Below are 19,392 nucleotides of genomic sequence, written 5' to 3' on the forward strand. Positions count from 1 at the left end.
GGTATACTGAAGTAAAATTACAAGCATTTCATAACAAGTGTCAAAGGCTTTTTTATTGACAATTACATTGAGTTTATGCAGAGTGTCAATATTTGCAGTATTGACCCTTCTTTTTCAAGACCTCTGCAATTCGCCCTGGGATGCTGTCAATCAAATTCTGGGCCGCATACGGACTGATGGCTGCCCATTCTTGCCTAATCAATGCTTGGGGTTTGTCAGAATTTGTGGGTTTTTGTTTGTCCACCCTCCTCTTGAGGATTGACCACAAGTTCTCAATGGGATTAAGGTCTGGGGAGTTTCCTGGCCATGGACCCCAATTTTCAATGTTTTGTTCCCCGAACCACTTAGTTATCACTTTTGCCTTATGGCAAAGTGCTCCATCATGTTGGAAAAGGCATTGTTAGTCAGCAAACTGTTCTTGGATGGTTGGGAGAAGTTGCTCTTGTAGGATGTTTTGGTACCATTCTTTATTCATGGCTTAGGCAAAATTGTGAGTGAGCCCCACTCCCTTGGCTGAGAAGCAACCCCACACATGAATGGTCTCAGGATGCTTTACTGTCGATGGTTCGACTGCAAATCTCTTCACATGACTTTTCTGAAATTCAGATACAGTGATCTGCTACTGGGATTTAGTGATCTTAATGGGCCTAAAGTTGCCGGGGGACACATTCCTTCTCGCAGCCTGCTGAGGTGCGAGAAGAAATGTCTAAAGTCACGTTTTTTTGGGCACCTTAACCTCCTCTTTAGGCTGGTCTAGCTGTCGTGCGCAGCTAAACCCGGTGCTTGTGGGGGTGTTAAATGCTAATTTGCGACCGAACGAAGAAACAAATTAATTGCTCAGTCGGGCGCCTATTCGCATAGACGCCCAGCAGGGGGCGCTCACCACAATTGAATCACCCCTTTAATATTAGGAATGAGTATTCATCACTGCCAGCTGTCCTTGAAATAGGTCTTATTGGATGATTGAGGTCTAAGTGAAATGTAATTTATCCAGAGCAAGGATTCCAAAGACGAGGACTTCCTGGCCTATAGATTTTTTGGAGTTCCATCTAAAGTAAGATTTGAATGAAATGCAGGAATACTTTAGTGTCTCAACCATAGTTGTAATTGGTTTAGTTGTGCTCAGGCTGATGTATTATCTTTTTAAGGAAGAGTTGAACTTTTATTAACCTTGACAACTAAAAGCTTTCGTTAAAACTGTCATAAAATTGGGAGGTCGTCATGTGGATCTTGGAAGCATGCCTGGAAATAGGAATACTGCCAGCTTCTGCTCCTTGACTTATTTTCATGGGGGTTTGGTGTTTTTTTTTGTTTTGTTTTTATTTTAATCCAGCCTACATTATTTATAAAAAATGTTGAGAGCTTCAATTGATGATTTCTTTTAAATTCACAAATATAGATCTAACCAGTTGGATATCTAAAATTGTTGATAAATGTTCTTTATATGACTAGTTCTAAATCTTGGCTAAGTAACTATTTCATTGAAATGTTTTTTTTCTAATCCTAATGGTAATATGAAAGAGATAAATGATCATGTATTGCATGTGCGCTTATGCAGGTAAAGGTAATATTATTTGTATCTGTGATGGGATGGGCTTACTCTAATTGTACCTAACACTTATGCTGACATTGCTTGGCTAAACAAGTCACGCACCAAGTGTCAACTACACACTAATGTTATGTTCAAAGTTGCAGGAGTATATAGCCACCACCAAGTGCTTGTTTTCTGCAGTGTGTGTGTAGTTGCTGCAGCACTTTGCTGCTTGCTATAGCTAACAATTCCAGAATTAGCATTTAACCAGCTAATATGCGTCATACAAAGTATGTCATAATTCCAGCATATAGAGGACCAGCAATCACAGTAACCCATTAAATGCGGCAGTAGTGCCATCCTGCCTGAGCTGAATGTTTGTTTTTATTTTTGATGTGGGCACCATTCCAGGGCATTAGAGCAAGCCCGGGAGTCTGGGGGAGCAGCAGAATAATCTAGCACTGCCCTGGACATATATGTACATATTGGGCTCTATAGCAGCACATCCCTAACAGTGTATGTTTCCAGATCTCCTAGTTGGTGCATAGGTTATTTATTACTGACTGATGCATGTTAAAAGATCCACATGTGGTGCTAATTATTTCATTTGTGATACTGGGAAAAACATGCAGCACTATTAAAATTACCTTACTATTTCTATTGTGGTCATGGTGTGGGCTGGGGAGGGGGTTTCCAGACAGATGGAAACCCCCCCTGCGTTTGCCTATGTACCTAATATATAGACACAAGCCAATGGGTTCGATTCAATTGAACACGAATTAAATAGCGCCGGGAGGGAGCTCCCGGAGCTTTTCAATTTAGGGCGCTGTTAAGGATTTCTTCTCGCATCCCTCCAGAGGTGCGAGCAGAAAACCGACAAAAGTACAGGCGCGATGCTGTTTTCTGCCCTTAGCACCGCGGAAACCGCTTCACGCCGAGAAGTTTAGTCGGAGAATGCACGTTCTTGTGACTAAACACCCTGTTTGAGGGGCGAGAGAACGACAATTCTCCGTCCTAACAGTGCTCTGAATTGAATAGCTCCGGGAGCTCCCTCCCGGCAAAGTTTAATTTGCATTCAGTGTATTATGCTACAGTACATCACATAAAGACTCACGCAAACCTCTATTGACCACTTTATTTTTCTCCTAAATGATAACAAAATATAAGTAAAAAAAAAGAAACTACATAATGACAAATGCTCTTTGCAGAACTGGCAGGCAGCTATTTATCATCAGTTGTGCTGTTTACTAGGGTGAGCACTTGATATGCAAATTAGCATTTACTCTATTAATTGGCCAAATAAATGCCATATACTTTTCTGCATATGTCTTGCAGTATTGCTATAGACAGTATACCAACTGATTAAAAACACTGCCTGTGACTGAATAATGTGCTTTATAAGTAACTATGCTCTCATCAAAAGATCTTTCAATGTGTGGTTGTCTCATTTATTGCCCAATGTATTGCTGGACAATATCTTTATATATTCTAATACAGACCTGCATTACAATTGTCAATTTCCTCAGCTCATCTCCCCGATCTGCTCCCCCTTCTTTCACTCCCAACCACCACTTCTCTCCGGCGATGCTCGCTGCTCCTCGCTGCCGACAGAGTGCCCGACCGGATGAGCAGGTCACACAGCGACAAGGCAGCTGCAACTTGGCAGGATGCAGCGCTCGGGCTGGTGCTACAAAGTAGCAGACTGGCTCCTCCAGGTCACCAAGTAGCGCGGTCTGACTGCGCTAACAGGAGCTTCCCCAGGGACTTTCCCTGAGTGTGAGTGGAGGCACTGGTGTGCCCATGTCCCAGCTAGCAGCACGGCGGCTACAGCAGAGGTACCGAACCTGTTACACTGCGCACTCACATCTGTATGCATCGGCCTGTGTCTGCTGGGAAGGTGCAATTATTAATTACACTGCATCTGGCATCAATGTGCAGTATACATGGGCCACCTATCCTGTGCAGCACGAGAGTGCGGCTCCAAAAAGGCAAACTAGAAGGCAGCTACCTGGCCCGCCCTCAGAATTCCAATCCTTAAGGTTCTACCCGCGCCCCCCCTATTGGCGCCAAGCCTCTGCAGGGGTTGTTGTTACGCCACTATCCTAGGGCTTTTCCCTCTTGGTTTAGCACCATCTTCAGGAGGATGGAAGTCAGATCCAGTTCTCTTAAGGTGGGTACACACTAGATGATGTGCTCACGATGCGATATTGTGAACGATTTCTCTTAAACTGTCCCAGGCACTCCAGGACACTATATGGTGCATAAAAGTGTCCAATCTGAAAACAATGATTCGTATGTCCTTAACAATTTCCAGTGCATCGTGTACGAGATTGCCAGTTCTTGCCTGCTGTAGGCAAGATCTGAAGATGCGACGGATGACCTGCCGGTCATCGCTATCGTGAGTGGACACTCACAATTTGCACATATTTTACACGATTTGTCGTTCCGATGTGTCAAAATCGGGCGAATCGTGCAAATTATCATCTAGAGCAGGCCTGGCCAACCTGTGGCTCTGTTGTGAAAACTACATGTCCCAGCATGCCCAGCAACTGTACTACCATTCTCTAATAACAAAACTGTAGCAGAGCATACTGGGACTTGTAGTTTTACAACATCTAGAGAGCCACAGGTTGGCCAGGCCTGGTCTAGAGTATAGACACCTTTACACATGACAACATGTCCCTCGGAACATGCAGGAAGGAAAACCAGAGATCTGTCTCTATTTGGGTAAAGTAATTCCACATAAAATAAAGCACAAGGATGGTTATAATCCAGTATATGGTTTATTTTTTTAGTGAGAAGGCTTGATTTGTGCTGTGTATGAATGAACTGGTGACGTTAACTAAACGTATGTCTACCCTCCCCCAAATAAAATTCACTAATGACATTACAGCTGGACTATTTGTTGTAGACATTTTCCACTTTGCAAGCTCTAGCAGGGCAGAAATGTGATAAACTGACTTGTTGGAAAGGCTTGGCTGTATGCTTCATTTTTTGCACCTGTTAATTGATGGGTGTGCTTGAAATAGCCAAGCACCCTAAATTGATGGGGAATCCACATGCTTTTGGTCATTAATCCCAGGTATTTTTTTACTGTACTATCATGTTACTAAGCTGTTTATCTTAAAATAACATTTTAAGTACATAGCAGTAAATATTGCATAGAATCTTAAATTTTAATCTATTTATCAGATTAAGGTAGACCTATCCTCCTTGTCATTTGAAGTTTTTTTTTTTTTTTTTTTTATATACTTTTACTAAAATGAAGCTGTTGTGACTTGTCGCAATGAGCTGTTGCCTGGAATCTTCATTTGCTTCAGTGAATATTAAGGCGAGTATCCACTACCCCACAGTGAAAAGACTTAAAGATAATGATATCGTTATCGTTCAGTCATTCACTACACTGCAGGGTGCCCACACTGAACGATATGTTGTTCAGTACAGGCACAATCAATCATTTGCAAACATACTGAACCTGACGATATTGTGAGGTTGACCAGCATGTTTGAACAATGATAGATGTCTAAAAGACCAAATTTTGAAACGATTATCGAACGATTTTATCGTAATCGTTCAACTTAATCGTCTTGACTACATTTTGGTTTGAAATTACTAAATTTGTCATCCAAATCTCTGCTTTTTGTGCTGCTTTAAACAATAATTTGATGCATTATATGAGGCTATTGTTTATTAAATGTAATTATGTTGGAATTTTTCTTATTTCAGCCATATTTTCTTTCACATAATCAAATGAGAGCTGTATTTTGGGAATTGATTTAGGATTAAGTACAGTTTAATTCTCATTTAAAATATTAAATACCATTTATTTATGTAAGGAACGTTGTACAATAAAAATTGCCCTTCTATTAATCTTCAATAGTTATAACAAGTAGTCCTTTTGAAGTATGTATGGCATGTTGATATTACTTAAATAAATTCAACTTTATGAATGCATGACCAATTTATGGCAGAGGGAATTCATTTGTTTGTGCTGGCGGCTTTAACTACAAGGGTCTGATAGAGCAATTCAGTTGTTGTTCCGTTCTGGCGCGAGGTGTCTTGTTGGGAGTTACATGCACGATAAAACATGGGTGCCAAAAAACAATTGAATATTGCACCCCGATCTTCACTCAGCTTAAGGCCCCCATACATCAGCAATTGATTGCAGCAATCGTGCAATTTGCAATCGATTGTATATAAAATCTTTCCCTCTTTCAATCGATTGCGGAATTGCCACTATCAATTGAAAAAGGTAAATTGCAATTGAAAATTGCACGATTGCTGCAATCGCTGATGTATGGGGGCCTTTAGAAGGGAGATCAGACACGACCTCAATAGAATCTGTTTTTTGGAGTAATCTGTGTCTTCTCTTCAATTGGCTTCAAAAGAGAAAATAATGCGGTAGACAAATTTACTCCCCACAGTATGTATATTTACGGCTTGTACTTATGGAACATTGAGCAGATTTACTTTTTTTGTGTGTGTGATATAAAAACATCACACTACAGAAAATAGGGATGATTTATCTTTATGCAGGCACATCCATAGTGCACGAGTGTTCATACGGAATGTTAGATGGCTCACAGTGAATTGTCTGCGCAGTGTCCACTTTCATTTACTCTTGAAGGTCTTTTGCTTCATGTATGTGCATTTTTGGTAATCAACTATTCCCGTTGTAGTGCTTTGTTTTTGGTTCCCTAAGTGCTTCATAAAATTAATATTTACAGTTAACATTAAAGCATTTCTCAGTCTTTTATCCAATTACTATTTTTACAAGTGTTCAAGCTGAAGCCGTGATCTGTTCCACACACTTAAGGTCAACACACCACTGACTGATGTAAATCTACCCAATCAGTTTATACTCTTAAATTCCCACTATGTGCTCTTGTTTCTTTTGGAGTCTTTGTTATGATGCCAGCTCCCACTACTCCTAAACATGCACGCTGAAAGCAAGCCCTGGAGGATCACACATGGCTTTCTTGGCAATTCTAGTGTTAAAGAAACACAACCATTTCTTTATAAACCATTCAGTTGATAAATGTAAAAGTAAAGCTTTTTTCATTTTACTTTTTTTAGGCTGTCCGTTGCTATGAGGCTCTAATTCTAAAATCGGAGGGAAAAGTGGAGTCTGATTTCTTCTGTCAGTTAGGCCATTTCAACCTGTTGTTGGAAGACTATCCAAAAGGTAAGGATGAATATGAATGTTTTTATTGTTTTATCAATTGGCTTAAACATGCAAATTTAGATTTTGATGGCATGTGCATTTTTTAAACTCTTGATCCATGTAAGCGCATCTGACACACATCAACACTGTTGAAAACTTCCATGTTAATGGAATGCATTGTAAGTTCCTTGAGATGCGTTAAGAGATGTTTAGCTTGAGCAATATACAGATGTCTCCACATACAGTGCCTTGCAAAAGTATTCACCCCCTTTTCACTTTTCATGTTTTGTTGCCTCACAACTTTGAAATAATGCACACCTTCAAACAATCCATTTTAATTCCTTCACAGCACATGCCTATAACTGAAGTTGTTTTTTTATATTGTGAATCAAACATCATTTAGGACAACATAACAGAAAACCTCAGCGTGCATACCCCCCTAAAGTCAGTACTTTGTCGAGCCACCTTTTGCGGCAATTACTGCTGCAAGTTGCTTTGGATAAGTCTCTATGAGCTTGCCACGTCTTGCCACATGGGATTTTTGCCCATTCCTCAAGGCAAAACTGCTCCAGCGCCTTCATGTTGGATGGTTTCCGCTTGTGAACAGCAATCTTCAAGTCTGACCACAGATTCTCAAGTGGATTGAGATCTGGCCTTTGACTAGGCCATTCCAACACATTTAAATGTTTCCCCTTAAACCCCTCTAGTGTTGCTTTAGCAGTATGCTTCGGATCATTGTCCTGCTGGAAGGTGAACCTCCGTCCCAGTCTCAAATCACAGGCAGACCGAAACAGGTTTTGCTCAAGGATATCACTGTATTTAACACCATTCATCTTTCCCTCGACTCGAATCAGTTTCCAGTACCTGCTGCTGAAAAACATCCCCACAGCATGATGCTGCCACCACCATGTTTCACTGTGGGGATGGTGTTCTTGGGGTGATGGGATGTGTTGGATTTGCGCCAGACATAGCGTTTTCCTTGGTGGCCGAAAAGTTAAATATTAATCTCATCTGGCCAGAGCACCTTCCTCCATACATTTGGGGAGTCGCCCACATGCCTTTTGGCAAACTCAAATTGTGTCGTCTTATTTTTATCACGAAGTAATGGCTTTTTTCTGGCCACTCTTCCATAAAGCCCAGCTCTATGGAGTGTACAGCTTATTATGGTCATATGTACAGATACACCAGTCTCTGCTGTGGAACTCTGCAGCTTCTTCAGGGTTACCTTTTGGTTTTTGTGCTGCCTCTCTGATTAATGCCCTCCTTTTCCCGGTCTGTGAGTTTTGGTGGCTGGCCCTCTCTTGGTAGGTTTGTTGCGATCCGGGGCATCATCAAAGATTTGTTTATTTTTTTATATCCCAACCCAGAATTGTACTTCTCAACTACTTTGACCCTGACTTGTTTGGAGGGAATCGGCATCAAATACCGCCGGCCGGAGGGTTCGATTCCCGGCAGCCCGACAGATGGAGAGATCCCGGCAGCAGCAGCCCGACAGCGCTGGAAATCCCGATCGTCCTCAGGTAAGTATATCCTAACTTAACCCTCCTTAGGGGTGCCTAACGCTAACCCCCCCTTCCCCGCTGCCTAACCCTAAGTCCCCCCTGGGGGTGCCTAACCCTCCCCCTCGGCTAACCCTAACTCTCCCGGGGGGGGTGCCTTACCCTAAGTCCCCCCCGGGTGCTCTAAACCTAACCCCCCCCCCTGCGGCTTCTAGATAAAGACGCCTGTCATTTAACCCACGCCAGGATAAAGCAGTTGGGAAGCCGGCTGTCGGGATCACGTCAGCCGGTTTCCCGATTGCATCCCTTTTGGAGAGCTCCTTGGTTTTCATGGTGTGATGCCTCTTGATTAGTGGTGTTGCAGACTCTGGGGCCTTTCATAAAAGGTCTGTTTATACTGACAGATCATGTGACACTTAGATTTCACACAGGTGGATTTCATTTCACTAATTATGTGACTTCTGAAGGTAATTAGTTGCACCAGAACTTTTGAGGGGCTTCATAGCAAAGGGGGTGATTACATATGCACATGCCAATTTTCAGAATTTAATTTCGAAAGATTCTTTTTTTTATATATATTTTTCTCATTTCACTTCACCAAATTAGACTTTTTTGTGCAGATCCATAACATAAAATTCAGATTAAATAAAAAAAATTACAGGTTGTAATGTAACAAAAAAGGCACTCTACATCTATCCCCCGTGCACCACATCGCACTGCACATAACGCGGGAGCTCTGTGTGACTCAGTAGCGCCAAGCGTCTATTCATGTGACTTTAACTTCAAATGCGTCTTATTCGCACATGCAAATATTTAGCACAAGCCTCTTCTGCTGATTAAAGTGATGTGCAGCATGCCTATGTTTTGTGTGCGACTGTGTGTGTATCTGCATACGAAACACTACGTTAGTGTAACAGCCGCCAAAACTGTAATGTAACGTTTCGCATGCAGATACACCCGCAAGTAATTATACAAAGAAGCCAATGGGGAGGGAACCTGCTCATTTGAACTATGAACAATTCATAGTGGGTATGGTTGGATACAATGGGAGAAGAGACAGAGAGAGGAGAGTGACACATTGTCAAAAGAGAGGGGTAGTAGAGTGGGCCTTGGCTGAGGGAAAGCGTTTTATGAGATAGTGTGCTTCAGAAAGAGTTGTGCCAGCCAGAAGGAGGTGACACAGGAAAGGATAGTGGCCAGAGAAGAGAGAAGTTTGGGTGTCAATGATATGGATGTAGCAAAGTCCAAAGAGGGAAGAAAGAAGGTTGTCAAGGGCATAACCTTTGGTGAACCCTAGGTAAAGGTAAAGCGGAGTGGAGGTAGGTGTAGTTCCGAAGGAAGGTTTGGGCAAACATGGAGAGATTTAAGTTGCAAAACTCAATTGAGTGTTGGGAATGGAGGACAGAGTGGTCAGTGGTGTCAAATATCTGTGAGGTCAAGGTGTATAAGAAAAGAGAACTGGCCTTATGGATTTTTCTGTGAGGTCCTAATTGGTGACCTTGTTTAGGACATTGTCGGTGGAATGGAGACCGAAATCAGATTGGTGTATCTGGAGAGGAAGGAGGTGAGGCTGATGTTCACCACCTACTCAAGGAGCTTGGAGGCAAATAGAAGGAGAGATGAGGCTGTATTTAGAGAAGGAGGGGTCAAGAGAGGGTTTCTTAAAAATGGGGAACATAAAGGCATACTTGAAAGATGCCAGAGGAGAGCAATAAGATGACTCGGTGGGCAGTATAAAAGCATGGTACGGGGGGAATGATAGGTGGAGATTTGGAGGGAATAGGGTCAAGGGGACAGAAGGAATGGAGAACATGCACATCAACCCCAAAAGCCAGAGTGAATGTGGCCAAGGTTGGCATAAGATTTCATGATGGACTATATTTTGGAAATTAAGTGGTGACAACATCAAATGTACCGAAGGTGGAGAAATTTGATAGTTGTGAAAAGGTAACGTCTGTTGGAGGCCTGGGAGTATTGAGGGCTTTGAAGTAGAGGTGTTTTTAGCGAGTGAGAGTGGAGCTATATGATAAGAGAATGAACTTTTATGTGGTGAAAGTTGACACAGCAGAGTGAGAGAACTTTTGGAGAAATGAGGTCAGAGTGTCAAGAATGTGGGAGGGGTTGAAGATGTATTGTAATGGTTATGGCAATAGAGTCAAGTGTAGGGCATAGTCTTAGAAGACAGCTTGGTCAGGGTAAGTGTGAGTAGTAATGAGGAAGATAAGTAAGTCTAGAGGGGACAAACTGGTTAGAGTGGTCTTAGATGAGATGAGGGTCAAGTTGAAGGAGAGTAAGTGGTGATCAGAAAGAATGAGCTGCTAGTTGTAGAAGTGGTGAGAGAAGACCGGGTCAAGTGGGAAAAATTGTAATATAGTTGATAGCAAGGGCGGAATTCAATTGTTTTCGCGACCCGCATCTCCAATGCAATTGTTCAAGATTTTCGTGCTGATCGTGCCCATAGAGGTCAGGTTTAGCTGCGTAAAGCAGCTAAACCCGACCAAAGTGCTGGGCGCGATCGTGAAAAGTGATGTTTGGGCGCCCAAACAGGTCACTTTTCGCACATTTCAGCTCTCATTCCCCTGGGGCTGCGAGCTGAAATGTAGTGCTGGCAGCTCATCGTGCCCGACAGGAGCAAGAATTGAATAGCTCCGTCGGGCGCGATAGGGGCTGGAAAGAATTGAATTCCGCCCCAAGAGTTAAACTTAGACATTTGGCATTACCAGCTGAATTTGAATTCAAAGTAGTGGATAAATGCGAATGGTTTTTCATACCTGTAGTTGTGTAGTTAGTGTGTGTGTATGTGTGTGTGTGTGTGTGTGTGTGTATATATATATATATAATTCTCATGAAGTCAAGATGAATGACGGCACTCACGGGTCTTGAGAAATAAGGATACACTGACAACTGTGTCACTCTTGTTTGACGTTTCAGTCAAAAGAGACTTTTATCAAGAACATAAATAAAATACCAGACATACATACCTATATACCGAAGTGTCTAATGTGATAGGTGCTGCCTCCGTCTGCTGTCCACCGGGTGCTCAGAGTCTGACGTCATCCGCAGGTCTGAATGTTGTTAAATCAGTGCATGATCTTTTCTTCTCACATTTAGATCATGCACTGATTTAACAACATTCACTTTACAACAACATGCACTTTTCCTAATTATAAGTGCTTCTACTGTTTGTTTATTCATTGTTGTTTTATTCACTTGTCGTTTACCCTCCCAACCACCGGTGTGCTAGACCTGACTGCCCTGTGTGTAGCCCACTGCTCCTGGCTCAACGCATGATGTCACCACGCTGATGACGTCGTCGCGCGACAGTGTGGACGCATGCGGATGACGTCAGACTCGGAGCACCCGGTGGACAGCAGACGGAGGCAGCACCTATCATATTAGACACTTCGGTATATAGGTATGTATGTCTGGTATTTTATTTATGTTCTTGATAAAAGTCTCTTTTGACTGAAACGTCGAACAAGAGTGACACAGTTGTCAGTGTATCCTTATTTCTCAAGACCCGTGAGTGCCGCCATTCATCTTGACTTTTGCATGTGTTGTTCCTTAGGGAACGTTGTGGAAGGCATCGGGGCCATTCCTGATGCTATAAATGTGGAGTGCCAGCCATTATATTTGTTTGTATGTGTGTGTATATATATGTGTGTATATGTATATATATATGTGTGTGTGTGTGTGTGTGTATATATATATATATATATATATATATACACACACACACACACACACACACACACTATTTAAAGATTTATTGTTTAACTGTCAGTTGAAGTTCAAGGTCCAGATTCCAAGCACTGGATCATTGGAGTAACTTAGGTAAGGAGGTGAAAGTGCCATAATGTACCTGTAAATGTCCTCTCCAAACTTCAACTCCACAAATTGTTTGTGGAGTTTGTTTGGAAGAGAAAGATTCCTAGAACAAGTTTTTTTAAATTTACGTAGAGACTTCTAATGGGAGTCGAGGATTTCCAGATATTAAGCTATATTATTGGACTGCACATCTCAGTTAGGCCATAGTGTGGTTTACTCCTGCAGCCTCTTTAAGATGGGTAGAATTAGAGACTGCTGCTTGTAAACAAATTTCTCTTCCCTCTATGCTTTGGATCCCCTCAAAGCTCAGTCCATTATCTGTCTCTTCTCATCCAATTGTATACTATACTTGCACTATTTGGGATCTACAGCTATGGCCAAAAGTTTTGACAATGACACAAAGTATTGGTTTTCACAAAATTTGCTGCTTCAGTACTTTTAGACCTTTTTGTCAGATGTTACTATGGTATACTGAAGTAAATTTACAAGCATTTCATTAGTGTCAAAGGCTTTTATTGACAATTACATTAAGTTTATGCAAAGTCAATATTTACAGTGTTGACCCTTCTTTTTCAAGACCTCTGCAGTTCGCCCTGGCATGCTGGCAATCAACTTCTGGGTCACATACTGCTCGGAGTTTGTCTGGGTTTTTGTTTGTCCACCCGCCTCTTGAGGATTGACAACAAGTTCTCAATGGGATTAAGGCCTGGGGAGTTTCCTGGCCATGGACCCAAAATTTTGATGTTTTGTTCCACGAGCCACTTAGTTATCACTTTTGCCTTATGGCAAGGTACACCATCATGCTGGAAAAGGCATTGTTTGTCACCAAACTGTTCTTGGATGGTTGGGAGAAGTTGCTCTTGGGGGATGTTTTGGTACCATTCTTTATTCGTGGCTGTGTTCTTAGGCAAAATTGCAAATATTTTTACCCATAGTAACAAGTTCTGGGTGGAATTAATTTATGAACTACGTGTCGACGTACAGCACTGCAATTTCTAGCTGCACACACTGTTTAATATCGTAAGCATTCTTAGCCATACATACCCACTTCCCTGGTTCGGGAGGCTCCTAAATTTCTGGAGGTGCTCCCGGTCGCTCAAGAGTTTTCAAGTCTCCTGGTCTAGAGCTGCAGACGCCAGTTTTCATCCAGCGACGCCCACTTCCTGAGTGAAGTGGGTCGTCCAGGTGGCTAATGAAGCGATTTGCACTGTACGGTGACGGCAGTCTCTGCATTGTATGATGGAAATGGGGCCAAAATAATGCAATCGTGCCACCACATCCCCCGCACAACCCGCCAATGCCGCAACCCGCACCCTACTATGCTGACCTGACTGCCCCCTCAGGGAAAGTCTGCAAGTGTAAAATTTGCTCATTTTTGTGCACAAGTCTATGGGGTACTAAGAAAATTGAGAGAAATAATTTATTAACCACAATCTTATGATTCTGAGAACTAATTCAATTGTTTTGAAATTAATGTTTTTGTTTCAAAATGTTACATTAATGTTCTTTGTTCATATTCAACACTGTGAGACCACTGTTTGTCAGTTTGTGAAAATCTGCTTATACTATGTATGGTTATTTATTACAATAAAATGAATTATTTTTACTTTTTTGTTTAACTTTTATATTATAAATCTTAAACTTTGAGCCAAAAAAAGAAAGACTTATTGTTATATACACGCTTGACTTGTTGCTCAACTGGTCAATATGAAATACATAGATCCGCCTTTTATAATTTTTTGTACTACACTTCTAAATGGGTACTAAATAGGGTTGTATCGGACCAAAACACAAAATAGAAGATCTTGATCTGGCACAACAAGCAGTGTCTAAAGAACAACCTATATAAATATTTGGGCAGTTGGGACATGCCATAATGTTTGACTATTTTCCATTAGGGATTGTTTACTGGTGTGTTGAGGTACAGCTTTTCTAGTCTGCTGCATGCCTTCTAACTACTGTGGCACTACAACGTCAAAGTATTCTGATATCTGTTCCCTGGGGCAGTTTGGTATACAAAATACTATACTGTATGCTTGGCATGTAGAGTACTATATTCCTAGACATACATTTTTCTTGGCATGCATACTGTATATTTGTCAAGGTATAATGGACAGGAATGTTGTAGGCTAGGCATACAGTGAAAAGACTTTGAGTAAGCTGTTCTGCGATAGTGCTCTAACTAGGACCATGTGGCACATACAAAAAAGGCAAAATTGAAAGTGCTTTATAAAGACGTGTTGTGTTTACAATAGACCTATGATCACTTCCTACTGGGTGCATTTTTGGCGGTGACTTGCTATTTCACTTCCTGTGACCTGCAGTCCAGTAGCAAACAGTGACAGAACTATGTAATGCCACAATATCTTTAGATGGTTTCCTTCCTTTGCTTTGTATTCTTTTACTAGAGATGTGGTATACCAAAAGGGTATTTAATATTCCATAGTCCAACTTTTGTTGTTTAGGTTGAATTCATTTTAATTGACTTTACTACAAATTATCTCAACTAAGCACAACGGGGAACACCATCTTATACATTATTAATCTAGCATGGTTTTGTATCAAATTTCACAAACATGCTATTTTCATTGTTTTTCTTCTGTTTCCTCAGCATTATCTGCATACCAGAGGTACTACAGTTTACAATCAGACTACTGGAAGGTGAGTAGGGCTTTGAGGTGTACTTTACTTACTACTGTCTAAAAGCATGGTTGCAGATTATTAACCCAATTCTTCTTTAATTTTAAATCTGTACTGCAGCTGCAGTGAGGTTTCTCCACTATCAATGAATACTTTATTACCAAAATGAGCGTTACATGTATGATTCTCAAGGGTCTTTACAATATAAGCAAGGTGATCTCTGACCAGTCTCAAGCAGAGGACAAAACTGTTATAGTAGAGGGTGAGTTGTGAAGATGGTATCTTGCAGTAGCATGAATACATTGATGCACCCGGTGTAAAGCAACAGGATTTCTAAAGCTGAACTACCGTGTGTTCACAAGTGTGTGAAATCATTTGTGATTACCTTTGATTATGCTGGGTTCTATTGTTATACATACAAATTTAGCATTTTATTCTACAGTCCTAAATCCATTTGCTTTCCCTGAAGATTATGATTTTATTAGAAAGCAGCAAGGTTTAAAACCTGGTACACACATTATACCGGTATAGGTAAAACCTGATGATTTTGATTGCAGATGGATCTCAATAGCAATATCACTGTCCTTTACCAAAAATGTTCACACAATCATGTGCTGAATCAATGGGATGTGTGTGTGCCGGTGTGTGTGTGTTTTCATTAATGATGGTCTGCTATCGCAGACTAAAGCTGGCCACTAGACCAACTTTCATCCAAAGATCAAGCTAGTTGGCTGGTTGGAATGAAAATCTGTTAACGCATGGGAGTAACTGATGATCAGCAATTTGCTCCTAATTGCCAGAAAACCGATGAAAATGGTCGTTCAGACAAGTTTGTTAAATGTTTAATCTAAACAATTTGTTCAAACAACAGTTTTTGTCCATTTTTCGGTGTTTGGGAGCAAATTGCTTATTGTCATTTGCTTTCATACCTTACCAGATTTTCATTCCAAACAATAAGTTGGTCTAGTATGTGGCCAGCTTTAGGGCTAGTTTACTATGCAGTGCTTTTCAAAGCTGCCATGTCTTCGGCTGTTGGATTTATAGAGGCAATATTATTAACTACAAAACATGCCTGTTTTGTTTATAATCAAAAGAAAAAGAAAAACCAAATGGCGCCTGGTCCCACACACCCTTGTTGGGATTGATCTTATTTGAATGCTGCAGCTATCTGTTTGGATGGGATTGCCAGCCCTCTCTATAATACATGATTAAAAGATACACAATATGACAGACAGCGCTGCAAAAAAAGATCAATCGCACATTGAATTTAAATAAATAAAAAATATTTAATGAATGAAAAAAGACAGTAATATTACTGTAATTTCATGGCCATTTATTAATATTACTTTTTTTTTTTTTTTTCAATTTATTACATTTTTTGAATTATTTAAATTCAATGTGTGATTAATCTATTTTGCAGCACTGTCTGTCATATTGTGTATCTTTTAATCTTGTTTATAATCATATTGCCCTTTTTAAATTCAGTGTTTTTAAAAATTGTCAATTATTAAATTTAGCCCTTACAGCTTGCAGTCTAAAATGTCTGCCACAGACACACATGCATGTGTCCATGGAATCGGTATGATTTACCGCTGGACGCATGGCCGGCGATTCAAATCCCGGCAGCAGTGAAAATCCAGATAGTCCTAAGGTAAGTATTTGCTAACCTATTCTACCCCCTAACCCTCCCTTAGGGGTGCCTAACCCTAACCTCCCCCCAGTGCCTAACCCTAATCCCCCCCTCTTAAGTGCCTAAACCTAAGTCCCCCAGGTTTTTTTTTTCTTAACCCTAGCCTCCCCTTGGGGGTGCCTAACCCTAACCTCTTCCCCTAGCCTGAACCTAACCTCCCGGGAGGGTGCCTAACCCTAAGTTCCCACCCCGAAAACCGCACTCTGCGCCCAGCGTCCCTTCGATCGGGATACCGGGCGTCGGTCTCCCAGCGTCTGTCTAATGACAGGCGTCAAGATTTCTACGCCAGTCTTTAGACCCTTGCCTGGATTAGACAGTCGTTGGGAAGTCGGCGGTCGGGAATGCGTCCGTCGGCCTCCCGACTGCCACCCGTGTCCATATATAGAGGAATGTGTGATAAAATAGTTGTACAACACAAACAGAAAACGGAACAAACTTATTTAGCATTGGTATCAAAATAATTATATCTTATATACATGAATATAATGTAGTTTGTTTAAAATAAAAAGTTTATCACCATAGGCTACAGTATATATATATTCCACCCACCACAGATGCTGGATTTTCTTTCGGTAGCAAACATAATTCTGTAGTTGAAAAGAGAAATCTAAAATTTTATGTAATATAGTAAAGCTGGGTACACATTATACAATGTGTTTCCAGCTCACTGACAGGCCTACATATCGGGTCTGCCCATGTCGCATCCCGCTGGATGGGGTTGTCAGTCGCACCGCCAGGTTGAGCTGCATGTATAAACGACGTAGGGGTCCTCTGTATTCAGTGCAACCAGCACTGGATTTTGAGCTTGTTCTGGGAAATACAGGGGGAAAAAATGCGTAGGGTTCCACATTATTTACCAGAACCAGCACTGGACCATTTCTAGCAGGTCCCCCAGCCGAAGCATCACCACTGACCGCTAGTCAGCCCAGGCCGGGAATCCCTAGGGAGCTGGGCCCCCAATAATGGGGACCCACTCTCCAGGGCACCCCAGGCTCAGGCTGATAGCCCGGGTATTTCCCCAGCACCCCTGGAGCGTTGGGTGCCGGGTTGGTTGTGTATAGTGTGGTACATTTTATGATGGTAAAAATAGTCTTTGGCTGTGGAACTACAGATCCCAGCAAGCCTCCCCCGTATGCTGGTACTTGGAGAACCACAAGTACCAGCATGCGGGGCATTACGGGCTCGCTGGTGCCTGTAGTTCCACAGTAAAAGAAATATTAAAATAAACACAAGACATGTACAACGTTGTAAAAGTTTATTAACACATACATGCACACACGCTATCTCACATTCTCATCTATGTATCCCTGAAGCCATCATGTCCTGTTGTCCAGTAGGCATCCATAGGGTACCTGTAATAAAAAAAATCCTTACTCACCATCTCCTATTCGTGGATCAGGTACTCTTCTTTCCATGTAGCATTCCCGGGCTTGGCAAAAAAACCAACAAAGTTATGTGGACCCACGAACTACCCGAATGACTGCTCCGCAACCGGATTCCCCTTTAGAATGCCCAGTGCGGAGCGCTCTTTGGCTGATAGAGGCGAGCCTTCCCCCTCTCAGCCAATGAGCGGTTCTCACCATTGACTTCAATGGCGAGACCCGAGAAATTAACTTATGGTTACTTTCATTCCCATTTCAGAAATGGCGCCTTAGCTACATTTTGGAAATTCAAAGGTGGCTGCAGCGAGCCAATCACGGCTCGCGAAGTCATCGCCCTGCTCCCTCGGCTGGCTTATATAAGCCAGTGCGAGGCAGCGGCATGGGAGTCAAACGGCGTGGAGGTAGCAGTAAAGAGCTGCTGAAGAAAGACGACGCCGGGAAGTCCTAGATGGGCAGCGTTGGCCATGTAAAAGAGCTTAAATGATGCAGCCCTCCAGGTGAAGGTGCAGGAAAATAATTCTGTTATGGTGGACTTACTTAGATAACTCCTTTTTTTTTTTCGAGGTCCATAGGGTTCACAGGGATACCATGGGGCTATATGGTTGTAGATATCCAAGCACCAAACAGTTAAAGCTTCAGCTCCCAGGATGTCTGGGTCCTCCATATATACCCCGCCCCTAGCCATAGGTTTTCAGTTTAGTGAACAAGCCTCAAGGCAGGAGCAGGAAAGAGAAGGAAGAGCAATCATATACCAGAAATACTCTTGGACCTTATGGACCTCGAAGAAAAGGAGTTATCTAGGTAGTGTAGCATAACTCTGATTTCCTTCTTTAGGGTCCATAGGGATCCACAGGGATACCATGGGGATGTCCTAAAGCAGTTCTCCTAGGGCATGGGTGGCCAACCAGTCAGGAAAAGAGCCCAAAAATATCTGTAGGTATGAGAGCCGAGATCATGCGCATGTGCAAAAACTGACGTGGCCTAGCTGGTATGATGTTTGTACGAGCATGTAAAAGCGCATGCACACAATCACTGTGGAGGTAACTTATTAAAGTGAAAGAAAAAGCCAGACCAATAAAAAAAACATTGGATAAACAGATCCACATAGAATACACTGAAACAAACCAGATCCACATAAAATACACTGAAAAAGCCACATACACAAATAATACACTGAAAAAGCCACAGCCACATAAAATACACTAAAAAAAAAAAAAGCCACATCCACAAAAAAATTCATTGGAAAAAAATATATAATCCGTCCCCCCCTTGTGTCACTCCAGTCCCCCTCATGTGTCACTCCAGTCCCCCTCATGTGTCACTCCAGTCCCCCTTTTGTCACTCCAGCAGCCCTTCATGTGTTACTCCAGCCCCACATATGTCACTCCTGCCCCCCTTCTTTCCCCGGGCCACTCCAGTCCAGCCACCTTTCCCCACATTCCTTCCCACTCCATGGGCCACTCCAGCCCCCTCACGTCACAAATAAAATGAAAAAGGAAAACTCCCACAGCTCTTATGCTGTTGCGACTGTCTGTGTCACATGGGTCTGCCACTGCCTCCTCCTCATGGCTGCAGGTTCAGTCACAAGTAGAGCTCCGCTTCCTGTTTATGGCGTGACGTATGCCCATACATGCCTCCAGAGTGGAGCAGACTGCTGG

The 19,392-nt window shown here is 42.1% G+C and overlaps 1 protein-coding gene across 8 annotated transcripts in view; it reads left to right on the forward strand.

Moving 5' to 3' along the window:
• KDM6A (lysine demethylase 6A) overlaps positions 1–19,392 on the forward strand; it is a 179,300-nt gene that overhangs the window by 44,834 nt on the left and 115,074 nt on the right. For 7 of the 8 annotated variants that reach the window (XM_088444933.1, XM_088444935.1, XM_088444937.1 and 4 more), the window contains exons 3-4: positions 6,608–6,716; positions 14,634–14,683. In XM_088444933.1, the coding sequence (XP_088301059.1) occupies positions 6,608–6,716; positions 14,634–14,683 (159 nt within the window). Of the gene's footprint in view, positions 1–6,607; positions 6,717–8,144; positions 8,216–14,633; positions 14,684–19,392 lie in introns of those variants that run through there. The other variant, XM_088444940.1, reaches the window with a different exon arrangement.

Source organism: Taudactylus pleione, unplaced genomic scaffold (genome assembly GCF_031769625.1).
Source record: "Taudactylus pleione unplaced genomic scaffold, aTauple2 ptg000374l, whole genome shotgun sequence".
NCBI classification, from domain to species: domain Eukaryota; kingdom Metazoa; phylum Chordata; class Amphibia; order Anura; family Myobatrachidae; genus Taudactylus; species Taudactylus pleione.